Source organism: Fundulus heteroclitus, chromosome 12 (genome assembly GCF_011125445.2).
Source record: "Fundulus heteroclitus isolate FHET01 chromosome 12, MU-UCD_Fhet_4.1, whole genome shotgun sequence".
Lineage (NCBI taxonomy): Eukaryota > Metazoa > Chordata > Actinopteri > Cyprinodontiformes > Fundulidae > Fundulus > Fundulus heteroclitus.
In genome coordinates, this window is record NC_046372.1 from 6,026,796 (window position 1) to 6,042,251 (window position 15,456).

The window sequence follows — 15,456 nt, forward strand, 5'->3', positions numbered from 1 at the left end:
CACTGCGATAAATGATCCTTGCCTAACTCCTGGATTGTGCCTGCCCTGTTCTGCTCTACCTGAGTATGACCCAAGCCTGCACCCTGGACTCTGATTAACCCTCAGCCACCCTGCCTGACACCTCTCCAGCAGAGGATCTCCTGACTGTCACCAGTTCTCTTTATAATAAACCCATTAAAACGCGACACGGTGTCCAGCTTGAATTTCCCGTCTCCTGCTTTTTAGGGTCCTTGAGACTCCGAAGGTTCTTTGGATCTTACAGAGGTGTTCGTTCTCACACCAACCTGAATGTCTGTGGTTTAAACAGGGCAAACCTCCATTAAAATGCTGAGTAACTATGTTCTTATCATGCACAGCTGATCTTATCCATGTTGGGCTTCTGTAGGAGGTCATAATTTTGTCGCATGACTCTAAATAGACGTAGACACGTTTTGCTCCTCATGAAGATGTGTTCATGTTGCTCAGTTTGCTGAAAGGCTAAACCCATGCTAGTTCGAACGTTGTATTTCAGTGCACTTCCAGTTTTAATATCGCTCAGACACAATCCTAGATAGAGTGGTTCTCCGGCTTCAGAAAGATGTCGCTCTGCTCGTTACATCACTATTTAAGTCAGCTGCAGCAGTCCTCCTGTCGGGTGGTTATGGGTTGAGCTTCTATGTGAATTCTTCTGTGTAATGTGCAGCGGTGTTCATGTTTCATGTTTAATTATGCTTAATTGTGGAAAGCATTGACCTGAAATTTCTGGCTTGAAGTATTTCGTGTTCATGTTTTTTTTTTCTACTTCGATTGTTGTAAAGTTGAACTCAGGTGTTGTGATCTGAAATATTTAAAACATGCGAGAGGCAGTTTTCTACCGATTTCTTTTTCAAGATATGTTACAAAAATGTTCAGTGTGAGCTAATTCTGTCCCCATCAAACATCAGTTTATTTTTAAGCTTTTTGTACTTTTACAGGTGGATCCAGTAATTGTGGAAGACACTGTAATTTTTGTGAATCATAAAGTTAGATAGACACTCTGAAAAGAGAATGCTGAAACAACGTAAATGAATTGCTTCAATTGGTAACAATTAATTAAATTAAATTTATCTAACACTATTTACTTACGAGGGTTTAACTTGACAACTTAGAAACTAAATAAAATATGTTGGATAAACTTAATTCAATAAATTGTTATCAATTGAAGCAGGTTTTGTTTTAAATTTAAATGATTTGCTACCTGTCCTATTTGATCCACAAAAGTGCAAATCTCCCTTTATAAGGGAAACAAATCTGTTTTTTTTTTTCGTCATAGACTAATAGGTTGCATGATGAAAACAGATTTATATAACGACCAGTCCGCAATGAATATGTAATTTTGAAAAGAAAAGGGGAGTAGCAAAAAATATTTTAGATATTCAGCTTTGTTGGGTAGTTATTTATTTTATCGAATTTCTCCTCCACAAGCCAAACGTTTATACTGTATTCTGGACACACTCAATTCAAATTTTTACGTCTTAGACTCACCAGCTTCAGCTTATTCAGCTGGTGTCAGGATCTTACGATGCATTTTAGTTGCAAATGTCTGCATTGAGGAGAAGCAGGCAAAGCTAATGGCTTTAGGTGCAATCAGTGGTTTGCTGACCAGAAACTTAACTTCTCTGCTGCTGCTGATGATGATGATGTGGAGATGGGACAGAAAAGAAAATAGCTGCAATGTGGGTTGCAGATACATTTACATCTTTGAAAAATTCCAATATCATGTAAAGTTCAATATTGTCACTTAATTTTAATAAGTGCTACTGTTTATGTTGAGTCATTCCACATAGTGAAATAGGTCAAGCCTTTATTTCTTGTAATTAGGATGATTATGGCTTACAGAAAAGTAAAACCTAAAAAAAATCAGTGTCTCAGAAAATTTGAATGTTACATAAGGTGAGTAAAAACTGATATTTTAAACACAAATGTCAGGCTTCTGAAATATATGCTCATTTTTAGGCATTTAATACTTGGTTGGGCCTCTTTCTGCATGAACTTCTGCATCGACTCAGAGTGGCATGGAGACCAGTCCACTCCTTGTCAAGCTTCCAACTTTCTGAATTGACTTTCCTTAACAGTCCCCTCAAGGCCTACCAAACTTTTTCCTTCCTTTAAATTTTCAGTGAATATGCTTGGAAATAGCATGCCATGACCAACCGGCTTCTTCAGCAATGACCTTTTGTGGCTCACTCTCCTTGTGAATTGTATTGATGAACATCTTCTGGACATCTGTCAAGTCAGCAGTCTTCCCGGTGATTGTGTCGCCTACCAACCCAGACTGGCAGACCATTTAGAGGCTCAGGAAACAACTTTTAAATGAATTGGCTGATTAGGGTGTGACAGCATGAATTTCCAATATTTGATTTTATCACAATATTCTGAGACTCTGAATTATGGTTCTCATCATTTGTAAGCGATAGCCATCCAAATTTAGATGAAATAAAGGCTTGACATATTTTTCTCTGTGTAATGAATCTGTATAATTTGTTTCATTTCCTGATAATTGAAAAAAAAAAACACTGAACTTTTTCACAATATTCTATGTTTTTGCGATGCACCTCTATGCAATCAGAAAGAATTCACAGTAAATAAGGAGAAGATAAAAGCTTTTAGAACATGACTGCAGCTGACAAGAGCTAAGAGGTATTTAGCGATCAGTTGACAGCTTGACATTGTTGTAAGTTGGTAGCTTTCATTTTTTATTTTAGTTGTGGCTTTGTTTGAGCACACATCAAGGCTAAATGCAGAGCTTTATTGGATCAATTGGTCCTGCATAAATGAGCACAGAACATCCTGGATGGTGATGGTTGGAGCGGTTATGAGAACAGGCAATCTGTGATGCATGTGATATAATGAGATTTTAGTCTAATAAATATTTACAGCTATATCATTTACTATGATATAGCTGTACACAAACCTCATAAGAAGAATGAACTGCATCATTGTGTAAATAAGGTAAAGTTCTGCTGATACATGCTTGGTTGTACGAGCTTCTATGAGCCCAGAAACATAAAATTTTTCATGAAGGGTGGAGATGTGGAGGTGATTAATATAGAGGGATTATTGATTGCTTTTAGCCGGCTCTGTGATTATGAACCACGGAGGCTGAGTCAACAACATCAGCACGGTAACTATATCAGCACCAGCAGGCCAAAAAGTTGCAGACACAGTTCTTCGAGTTAATGGCTCATGCTGCAGTGAGATAGCAGTCCAGCAATATGGTCAGCTGAGGGCCACTCTCTTTAAACGTTGTGTTGTAACGTCTAACAGCTGCAACTGTTTGTGTGTTGCATCGTTATTTTTGCAGACTTTACAGACTTTTTTCTTTTTTGTCGCTTTCCAGAAAGAGACCAAAGGCCAGTTCCTGTTGGACCATGTGTGTAATCACTACAACCTGCTGGAGAAGGACTACTTTGGTATCCGATACGTAGATCCCGAGAGGCAAAGGGTAACTATGAAACACACACGCGCGTACACAAGCGACAGATTTTTAAGATATTTTATTCATCACTGATCTTAATTTTCATGTTTCTGTTTCATCATTCAGTCAGCTTGTAATGAATGGAGCTATTTTTCTGTATGCACAATTAACAGTTTATTACAAACTCATTTTCAAATTGCTTGTAAGCACAAAAAGCACATGAGCCTATCACATGGCAAATCAACATATTTAGGCATTTAGAAGAGGCGAGGATGACCTGCTGAAGTTAAAACTGAGTATCAAAATAGGAAACAAAGAGACGATTTTACTGACCTAAGACATGGACAGACTGCTTTTAATATTTCAGAAACTGCTGATCTACTAGGATGTTCACTCCTACGCATATATCTGCTTCACAGATAATGTTCTGAAAAAGAGTAACTAGTTCAGTTCATTTCAGTTACATTAGATTAAGTTAAATTAAACTCAAGTGAATTAAATTAAACTCTGTTCCTTGGTAGCACCAACTGACAGGAAACGGAAAATAGAAAGATTTTTTACTTGTAATTAGGTATGCATAAATGGAAGACATGGTTGGATTGGTGCAAAAAGGCATGGTATCCTAACTTTGCCTGCAAGCTGAATTCTCGCAGTATTTGTGTGTTCTCAAACACACCATAATGTGCAGAACGGGCTGCAGGGCTACACATGATCAATCTGCCTTGCCAGGTTAATGGTATCGAGCTGAGTACTCTGATTGTTAAGTGTTCATCAGATTGACAGCCTGGGTGGAGAAGCTGTCTCTGTGGCGGCTGGCTTTAGCAAATAGTGCTAACGAGCCAAACCACACGGTAGCTATGTTTACATGCACACAATTTCATGATCGGATTAAAATGCATTCGGATTAAATAATCGGATTGTTTCATTTATATGGGCACACAATCAAGTAATCTGATCATGTGCGTGTATATGAACCTGGCTTTATTCAGAATATAACTACATGACATGCGCTGTTATCAAATTCCCATAAAAAACACAAAGAAGAAGAAGGACTTCCATCTTTGCTAAACAACAAAAAATAGTAAACAAAGCAGTATTAGACGTGTTTGTTTGTCTTCTGAGTGCCCAGGATGGACATGCACAAGCTTCTAATTACGGTTGAAACATTTTGAGCTCTTTTTTTTTTTTTTGACGTATCTCTGCCACTCACCAACACTGAAATACGTCACGTTTACGTTGGTGCACATGCAAACTCGGGTCAGTTTTCCACATTCAGAATAACTTGAGCCTGACAAGCGTTTACATGCATGTTGATCAGATTATCAATCGCCATAAACTACCCCTCTCATTCGAATTACAATTTTATTTCGACTGAGCTTAATCCGATCATAATATTCCTACTGGCTTGTTTAAATTATGCATTTTTTATTCCGATCGGCCCTTTATTCCCATTACTTTTGTCCATGTGAACATAGCTAGTGAGGGATGAACACAGGACAGACTGAATAACGGCAGAGTAGAAGATGATTCTTTCCTTGCTGGAACCTCTTGAATTAAAATCTTAAATATGTTTGTCCATCTGTCAGTGAATTAGTTTCCAAATTTTCTCCTGCTGGATGTTACAGTGCTCTCCTGAACAAGAACTAGTAATAAAACTGAAAAAGTTCCTGTTCACAGTTTAACATCTACAGTAACATTTTATAGTTAAACTCGTAATGTTTATTCAATGTTCATCTTTTTTTTCCCCTTTAGATTATGTTTTAAGAATTAGGTAGTTGAACAATGGTGCATGCTGAATTAATGCATATTATATAATAATTGTAGAATTATTTTGGAAACTGGTTAACGATTCTCTCCTGCCCGTTCATCCTGTGTCTCTGTATCCTTATGGTGGTCAAATAAAGCTGTTCTCACTGACAAATTGTCCTGTTTTTGTTGTTGGAAGGCATTTTCAAATAGTGGCTTAAAGTGACCCCAAAAATCTTTTAAGTAATCATAGTCACCCTCAGAGAGCTACAGTCGAAAGGTGATTGCAGACAAAAAAAAAAGGTAGAAGTGAAAGAATGAAAACTAGATGTACTTTGATAAGTTTGTAACACAACTAATCCCATGGCCTCGTACCGCAAGGAACTAAATCATGTCTGTGAGTCCAAATGTTGCCCTCTCTATTCTGCATGAGAGAGCTTCCCTGCAATGTTTCACTATAGATAGGAAGTATTTTTAAATGTTGCCACAAGGAGCCATGCTTAGCTCAGTTCAAGCTCCACGTGTGAACTAAAGCCTCGTTAAGTTCAAGAAAATTTAACGTTGTTTGAATACCTTCAAGCACAAAAAGGCCCGTGATACAAAATAACGGTAATTTTGAAGAGATTATGCCTTTTTTAAGCAAGTGTGTACTGGTAAATATCTCCTAAATTGAGAAAATCATCTTAAATTTAGTTTAGTTCACTGATATGGCGCTAAAAGCCACTTCAAGTCTAAATCACATCCCGTTACATTTAAGCCCATAATTATAGATTCCCCAGGCATATTTAGGTGTAAAGAAATCTTGTTTGATCATCATGTTTATTCCAACCGGCAGCAATAGTATCATTTTGAAGTGTCCCAGCCAGAGTCCTGATTTGAATCTGACAGAGCAGAGCAGAGGGTGATGGCAAGCAGACCTTTAAATCTCCAAGACTTGGAGTTTATAAAAGATAAATGTTAAAAACACCGGTGGAAACATGCAAAAAGTTGGTCAGCAGTTATAAGAAGGGTTTAAATGCTGTAATGCCAAAAAAAAAGGTTTATCCATTGATTAAGGAGAAGGGTCTAAATAATTTTAAAAAATTTTTAGTAAAATGTAATTAAGAACAGAAAATAATTTTTGATTCCTTTTGATTATCCTTTTTTATGGTTTTGTTTGTATCTTTTGGCAGACGACTGTCTCAAAAACAAACTTCCTCATCAAGGGACAATAATCTACAAAAGTCTGCAAGGGTGTGAATACTTACAGTAACTGTATATGCAGAAGAATCCAGTTTTGTCCAGATTTAGTTCAGATTAGTGTTCCAATTCATTTCAGTACAATGCTGACTTTTATTTGTACTCATCTATTTATATTTAGACTAATGAAGTTGTTGCAGGGACTGAGAATGATGAGCGTCTTATTGTGTAACATCCACTGTTGGCCTGAAACACAAATGTCTGCTAGTCAAAATAATAAAACTAGTCAAAAATGTATTGTTCAGTGTTCAGTGGCTTTTCAGCCGAAGCTTGTAAGACTGTCTCCAATAGCAACTGGTGATGTTGACGTTTTTACCTCCTATTAATGAAATCAAATAGTCAGCAGAGGAACAAACAATCGCAAACAGAATCACAATCGCTGAGAGAAAATAGTTGCACTGAGTCAGCTCTGGCCGAATAGCTCTGTTAGATATTACTCAAGCAGCAGTGGGTGCATTACATTATAGGCTGAAGTGACAAATAATCAAGTTCAGTCTCCATATTTTAAACAGCCCACGAACGCACACACACACACGCACACGCACAAACACACATACAAACACACACGCACACACAGACGAGACGAGGCGCTTCATTCCGCTACACTGAATTTACAGTGAGAAAAACAGCACAAGGCAAGTATTGTTGGAAAATAACACTGCAGAGAACCCAATAAACCAGAAATGCACAACAGAAAATGCAGCAAAGGTTTCTATAGTAAATATGTTTTGCATTCATAGGCAAGATGTCACAAAAGTATTGTATCATTAATCAGAGAAGTTTTGTTCTGCTGTCTATCTTATCAATAAAAATGTCTTCTCTGGGTGACAGATACATTTTAACTTCACTTTTATAATGCATGTCATAATTTCGTTTGGAGATTTGATGACTGATGAAATGTGACAAAAAGTGAGGGCAAATAATTAGCTTTGCAGCTTAATTCTAATGAAAATATAAATTTTCAGGCTTTGTTTGTTCAGAAAATCAACCTGTGGTGAAAACCTGGTCTCACAGACTGATTTCTGAAAAAAGGAAACAAATAGCGGATTTTCTAAGTCATGTATTTATGCAGGAAGTTGAAAGAAAAACAAGTTGTTTTCATGCTGTTTTTAAGGAGTGTGTTTTAGCGAAAGCCAGGATATTTTCAGCGTTATGCAGCAAAAAGAAAAAGAACAGAAGGGAAATGCAAAACAATAAAAAATCCCACAAAAATAGATTTCAAATTAAAACTAACTCCAAAAGTCAGGAAATGTGGTACTGAAATTTAGTTGATCTGCCCAAATGTTTTTCTTTTTAATCTTCACAAATCCGACCTTTCTGATTCCAACATATAGACTTAAGTGCGGACACAACAGTTCTCAAGTGAGAATTTTAATAAAATCTTATTTTGTTCACAATGTGTGTCACAAACATATATTCAACCAAGATGCTCTGGATCTGAAACTAAGCACCCAGAAGTCAGTAATACATGGTATTTAAAGAGAAGAAAAACGTCAGCATATTGTTATTTGCCATGCTCTTTTAAGAGGTCTGTCTTTTTTTTTTAGGTTTTCTTCATTTTGACTTTCACTTATGTCCCATTTTCCTCTCTTTCAGCATTGGCTGGAGCCCAACAAGCCTGTGGTGAAGCAAATGAAGTGTAAGTGTCCCTTCTGCTCACCTTGTTGCATTAGTGTCTCTGAAAACGCAGCACACACCTACTACAGTGCCCTTCATATGGATTGGCTGCCTTGGCAAAGAGGTGTAAGAAAAAGTTCAAATGAAATAGCAAAAGTGAAAAAAAAAAGTGCTGCAATTCTCTAACAGTGACCTTCGGAGATTTCTTACCTCCTGTGTCGTCCCCCTCATTGTGAGCGGTCGTCATCTGTTAGCATTAAAATGTCTGTAGTTTACATGCCTTCGCATTATGACATTTGACCTCTTTGCCTGCTTCAGGGCATGACCTTAGACAAAGCTGAGGGAAACTTGGAAGACGTAACACCCCTAGGAATGTCTTGGCCTGGTTGATTTACCCCGTGTGGTTTGGGCCAACGTACAAAGGCATCAAAACAGATTCTTCCATGGATCTAAGGGTTGTGTACAGGACAGATGAAACCAGACTTTGGCTCTTTGTCTAACCAGAGCTTGAGTAAATAGTTTGTCCATTAATGCCTGGCAGCTCTTGGTTACGCACAGTTGGACTTCTTCGAAGGGTTTCTAAGTATTGCTCTGACTGTTTTGGGGAAGTTCAAGTGAGTACCAATTTTTCTGGAGTCATGTCCCCGCTTATGGAGAACAACATGGGCCTGCCTTCTTTGAATGGCATCGCTGTCTTTCCCATCTGGAAGAGAGGCTGAGAGAAACATGCCCCATATTTTTACTCCATGGAAACAGGGTTTGATAGTTAATTTACACTCTGATTAGTTGGTGAAGATTCTCAGTCATCCAGGTCATGGTCATTCCATAAAAAAGTAAAAAATGAAGCACCTGGACTTGTTTTCCGTAGTTGAAGACGTTTCGCTTATGCAGTACCAAGCTTTATACTACTGCCAACAAAAGTCTTGTAATGGCTTAGATAACACGCAAATTCAACAGAAACAGGTCCAACCCTTAGTAATGGGCGGTCGTTAAAGACATTAAGGCAGCAGATTGGACCGAAACTGGTCCACTCCTCTGTAACGAGGAGTCGTTAGGGTTGTTATTGGTCTGGCTTAAAGGAACGATGTTTTGATCACCCAAATGAGGGTGAGAGTTAAGGTGATGATTGGCTGGAATTAATCCTATAGCTGTATTGTAGGTTTTTGTGAGTTGGAACCTAAGGCCTCCTCCTCTGTTTAAGGTTGTTTTTCTCTCTCTTAACGTAGATGGCTTCCTTCACACCCCTTTCAAACCATCTGTCTTCTTTGTCCAAAATGTGAACATTTTGGTCCTCAAAAGAGTGTCCTTTGTCCTTAAGGTGTAGGTGGACAGCAGAGTCTTGTCCTAAGGAGGTGGCTCTCCTGTGTTGAGCCATGCGTCTGTGGAGAGGTTGTTTGGTTTCTCCAATATAAATATCAGAACATTCCTCACTGCACTGAACTGCATACACCACGCCGCTCATCTTAGGTACTCCACATTACTCCAGACTTTTTGAATTGAGAAAGCTTCCTGGAGAGGAAGCGAAACGTCTTCAACTACGGAAAACAAGTCCAGTTTCTTTGTTTTTTACTTTTTTATGGAACACTCTGATTAGCTTTAGCAAATGATGTGTAAACTTAAATAAAATACATATTTCAGCTATATGGTGCACACTTAACCTCTTTATCAGGAAAAAATCCCAATATATGAAGAAGGTGCTTTTTTCCCCCCTTTTGTGTCTGAACGTATTTGTTTGTGCTGTGAAGACCTGTGTCTTCAGAGGATGATTTAAGTGTGAGGAGGTCAAATCTGAGACAAGCAGGGAGCACCGCAGTGACTCAATATCAGCTTAATGCGTGAACAAGATGAAAGAACATAGAAAAATAAAACCTATTTTGAACTTTATCACGGATAAATAGGATTTAGGGGATGAACTAGCTTATTAGCCACCATTACTGCTGCAAATGATGAAGAGGAGCGTGTTGGACTTTTCCCCCAGCGGTCCTCAAGGAGACAAACACAGCGAGGGTGTTTGCTCAGAGGCACATGGATAGCTGCAGGTGGTCCCACCAAGGAAATAAACCCACCCACAAAATAAAACCCACAGACACGGCGGTGGGGCGAAGGCTCAGGGAGCGTGGCTTTCTGTGGAAGTCTGCATAAATATTTAAAAGGCACTGGAAAAATGAAGAGGGATGCTTTTACTCTAATGGAAATTAGCCACATTTACGGCTGCAAGCAGATTATGATTTCAGATGTGTTTTCTTTGTTTTGGACCAACGTCGTCCTTCATGTCACTCACAGTTTGGCATTTTAAAGCCCACTGACTGATGAGAGTAAAGTTGTTGTTCTGACTGAGCACATAGTGGTAATATAGGCTAACGGGCAAAAGTCTTAAATCACCCGTCACGTTTTTATGTTCTGCTTATAAGGAGCCAGATTGTGTTGTCTGAATGAAGGGATCTGGTGCCTTTTAAAGCTTTCTTTGGACTTTGGCTGCCTTTTCATCATTTGTTCAGTCTAATTCAGCACAGATGGGGAGACCGGCTTTGAACATTTTAGTCGACTTCAGACTTGATGTAGATTCTGGCTCTAAAGACTCGAGACTTTACCTCAACTTGTGGACATGGGCTTGATTCCTATGAACAGTTTTTATCAGACTCCACCTTTCCCGTTTTATGCCGGTCATTCCTATTTTCTAAACACCACCACAATGAGAAAGTTATTTTTTTAAACTTTCTTCAACTTTTTGAGCTTTTTCACCCTAAACGTGCTTTGCCTTTAAACTATTTGGAAAAGCTCAAATGACAATGTCATGGCTTTGTAAGCTTTTGATTATAATTCACATGAATTCAGTAAAACAGAAGGTACATCTGAGGATGCAGCTCTACTACTGGACTCTCGGCTTGATATTTTGATGAAATAAAAACCCAAATTTAGAAATGTCTCACAATCAAATCAGTATCCCTTTTAGAAAATCATTAAAATTGTTGAGGTTTTAACCGTTTGATTTTAATATTTTGTGGCATTTTCAAACGGGATCAGTGTTGAAGTAAGAAGAATGCTATTTGGTGGAGGCAGCCTTATTGTCACAGGGGTTTCATGCATTCCTGAGGCAAGGGATGACCCTCTCTCCTTTTTTTCCTTCACACAAAATGCTCAAAAGTAGGTCAGAGTCAGGCCTGATTGGCTCTACCGGTTCTGCGGTACTTAGTCCATACTGTTCAGGAAGGAGACATGATCCGTGTCCCAGAGATAAAGGTGCCCTGGAGTGAAAAGTGTGTACCAAGTACAAGTGTGAAGATGCTGGCTGAAGCTGGCGGGAGAGTGTCACTAGTCACACTGAATTCAGTCCTGAACTAACACGGGCTGAAAGATAACTCAGTCAGGCGTCAGGAAGATGCCGTAACTCCGAATGAAATATAAACGGTACAGTTTGCAAATGCACTGAGAGAGAGAGAGAGAGAGAGAGAGAGAGAGAGAGAGACAGAGAGAGAGACAGAGAGAGAGACCCTATCATTTTTACAGACATGTCTGTGGTATTAAAAAAATAAATCAAATTGTTTGGCATTAATGACTTGAGTCACATTTGGATCAGATGGATGCTTGCATGCGGTGTGAAGCACAGGGGTGGCAGCATGGTGCTTCGTGGGTGTCTTGATGCAGGAGGGATTGGTGCACTCCACAAAATAGTTGGCTTCATGAACAAATGACATGCAGAAACAACATCTAAAGGCGTAATTTTTAAGAAAGCTAAAATGTGAGCATAAATGGGTCTTACAAAAGAAGAATGACATTAAGTATCCCACCGGATTAGTGACAAACAGGCTTAAGGACAAAAACTTTGGAAGTGGCCATCACAAAGCTAAGTTCTGACTCCGATTCATCATTTGTAGGCAGAGCTGAAACATGATCAAAATAAATTGTCTACAAATGTAAATCTATCATATTTCTAGCTTTTAGCACACTGACATAAACTCAGCAACCATTTCTGACCTAAAAAACATTTAGTCTGATTTAATGTCAGACACTTCCAGAAATAAGCTTCCGCGTCCTTTATACAGTATCTGTACATATTTGGTTTTAGCGGCAAGGTGTGAACACATCATTATCAGAAAATATTTGGTGTTACCAAATAATTCCCGTTCATGTCCATTTACACTGAAAAAGAGGCTTTGGTTTGATCATATTTTGGAAAAGCAATTATAGGAGGCCTGAGGTCATGAATTTATAAATGTTTGCTCCTAAAAAGTTAGCAAAGAATTCCTTAGAAAATGAATCTCTTGTATTCTTTGTGATGTTTGTAGCCTAAGATAAAGGGTAAACATGCAACATTAAGATTGTTTGCTTAAAGCTTTGTGTTTACTGCCAGCTTTGAGAAGCAGATACTAACTATGACTGTATTTATTGAGAAACTATGAGGTAAGGTCCTCTCCTGAGTTTCTGATTTCATATCAGTAAGTTGTGGGGCATATTTAATTTTGTTAAATGATAAAAAAAATAAAAAAATAAAGATAATACATCAGGGGATAAGAAAATCTGCCTTTGCTTCATAAAAAATGTAAACAAAATCCACTTTGGGGGTTTTGAGATCTTCTTTACGAACTCCCAGCTTTAATATTTCCTGGCATCCATGTTTTTATTCCCCCTTTTCTTCCTGTTCTCTCGTAATTCTCCATCTAGTAGGTGGTGCATTTGTGTTTTTCATTTTCTCTCTTCCTGCGTCCTCGCTTCCTCGCAGAATTCACCCACCCTTTTAATGACTGCACTGTTCTTTCTGTCCTCTTATAAATTAATAAAAGAGCTATTAGTTGCATATTCTCCCTCTGTGAAAATGGGAGGCCATGGATTTCGCTGTAAAACCCGGAATGGGATGATGGAATAAGGGCGCAGGCAACAGTGATAAAGGCAAAATATTCTGGGGTTAATTGAGACTGATTGAGCGACAGCAATGATTGATAATGTTGCTAAAGAAGGAAGTCAGATTAGCGAGAAGAATAGCAGAGATATGCGAGTTTGTCACGAAGAAAAGGACTGAAAGAAGGAAAAGAAAGAAGAGGATGGAGGAAGAGCGCTGAAAAGATTTGATTTGAAATGACACACCAGCTCTGCCTGTGGCAGCGTTTCGTTTCCCTCCAAAATCAGGTTTATGTGGCTCGTGTTTTGGGGGACTTGTTGTGGCTCCCAGCTTACGCACATCGGCAGACGTCACATTCACCTGACGCTTTGGACCGGCGGCCTTTCTCAAGAAGGTTCTCAGAGACCCGGCTGCCGTCCCTTAAGCCTGAGCAAATAAGCAGCTCAAGTTCTTTGGGAGCTGGTGGGAGGATTGCATCTTTCACATTGCTCAGCATGTATTATGTAGATGTGGGCTGTTTTTTTTTTTTCTTCTTCTTCTTCTTCCATGGCTAGATAATACCACAGGGGCTCATGCTTTTAAAGGCAGGCTGGAGGGGGCACACTGAAGATTACTGGTTAGAGGATATTCATTTCTTCCTCAGTAATGCTCCTTTTCCCAATGATTAAAGCTGGAATTCTGCATCTTTTTTTTTTTACTAACCCTTATAAAAGTATCTAAAATATGCTTGAGCTTCACCAAAAACAAATGTCTTGCACATGAATAAACGGGGAAACAATACATCTTGCTTTAAGATAACCATGTCTGCCGCTATCCAATGACTAATATCAGCGTAAGCATGGATGTGAATTGATATCAGTGTGGTGTTGAGGTGCAGCAGCGGAAATCAAGCAGTGTTTATTACTTGAAAGTTGTGCAAAACATTATGTTTGGGATGCATCATATGGAGTTCTAAGATATACCCCTCACAAATGTATTTTGCTTCCTGTTTGTTTGTTTTTTGACACATGTAAATGTTTCAGAATTTTCATATGAGATGATACCCTGAGTGAATACAGAAAACCGTTTTCAAAAGATGGTTTTATTTATTGTAGAAAATAAGGTATCCAAACTAATCCAGTTCTTTTTAGAAATATATATGACCCCATTCTTTAACCATGAACTAACCACATTCTTTTGGTTTTAGTTTCTTTAGACACATCCAGGTCTCACTGCTGCCAGACCTGTAGCATCAACACATAACTTGAATAGAATCTGTTTGACAACATGAAGTAGGCTAAACGATCTCTAAAAGCAAAACTCTTTGTCTTTTTGAGTAGAAAATATTTTAAACAGAGGTCACTCTGGTAGATTGCTGTTGTATTTTAAAGTTATTACTGTATGAACCTGGACTACGTTGTTGTTTTTGCAAAAAAATTTGCACAGAATGTTAACTACCAAAAGATCACTACAACCAGCACGTGGAGAAGTGTATAAGCTGTTGGTGCGCTGCAATCCCCTTCTTGAAACCAGTGGTCATGCGGATCTGTCTCCATTATACTGGGTGACATTGAAAGTTGAATGTTTAAATACTGAGGCTTAAAGAAATTATTGCAGGTATTGTTTGTGTTTTTTAGCATGTCAAAAATCCTCTGGTGTGACTCTGCCACTTTAAAATCTGATACAAACTTTTATTTATTTATTCATTTTGTTTATTTATCCAAATTCTGTGGGCTAGGACACCAGACCTGTGAATTTTGACACATTCATCTCATTAAAACCTTTTTTTTTCTGTAAGTTCGTCCATCTGACTCTTTTAGCTTTCTACATTTTTCGACAGTAAATGAAATGCATTCTTTTCTTTGCTGACCGCTGAAATTATTAACAACTCCGTAAGCCATACTTTTACTCTCCCAGGACTTCTTTGTTTCTTTAGCTCTTCACCAGCATCGCAGCAAAGCGTTCAGTTCAGCACCACATGCAGGCCGGGGAGGCTTTATCTAACCTCTCCCACTTTCAGTCATATTTAATGGATTAGAGTATGCGTTCTGACGAGGCACGTTCATTACATTAAAAGTATCTTTTGAAAATACGGAGCTTTAAGCGGGTATTAAACATACTTTTCATTTTTCAAGCCCACATTTATGTATTACACTTTCTGCTGCTTAATGTTCTAACCTTAATGTCATGCTTGCGTTAGCTAATCATCATAAAGAAGAGAAGAATTAAAGGCTTGAGGCGTCTGTGTGTAGCCAATCTACATAATTAATCAATTGAGTTACTGAAAGAAATGTATTTTTCAATAATGTACTAATGTACTGAATATGTTTTGTCTCTCTTGTCTCCAGCAGCTCAGCAGCCATACACCATGTGCTTCCGGGTCAAGTTCTACCCCCACGAGCCCATGAAAATTAAGGAGGAGCTCACCAGGTAAAAACGAACACAGATAGATATAATTTATTCATGTAGAAATATGTTTATTTTGCATACAATAGACAGTTCTTGTGTTTACTTTTTATAGAATTATTTAACAGGAGCAGAAAGCAGCTTTCCACCATATTTCTCAAGCTGTTTACAGCATGCAACAGAGTAGAAATATTAT

At 38.3% G+C, this 15,456-nt stretch overlaps 1 protein-coding gene across 1 annotated transcript in view; it reads left to right on the forward strand.

Annotated features, from left to right (window-relative positions):
- Positions 1-15,456, forward strand: part of frmd3 (FERM domain containing 3) — a 71,204-nt gene that overhangs the window by 16,453 nt on the left and 39,295 nt on the right. Inside the window, exons 2-4 of the mRNA XM_036143827.1 lie at positions 3,359-3,463; positions 8,018-8,060; positions 15,203-15,284. Of these exons, the coding sequence (XP_035999720.1) occupies positions 3,359-3,463; positions 8,018-8,060; positions 15,203-15,284 (230 nt within the window). The remainder of the gene's footprint in view (positions 1-3,358; positions 3,464-8,017; positions 8,061-15,202; positions 15,285-15,456) is intronic.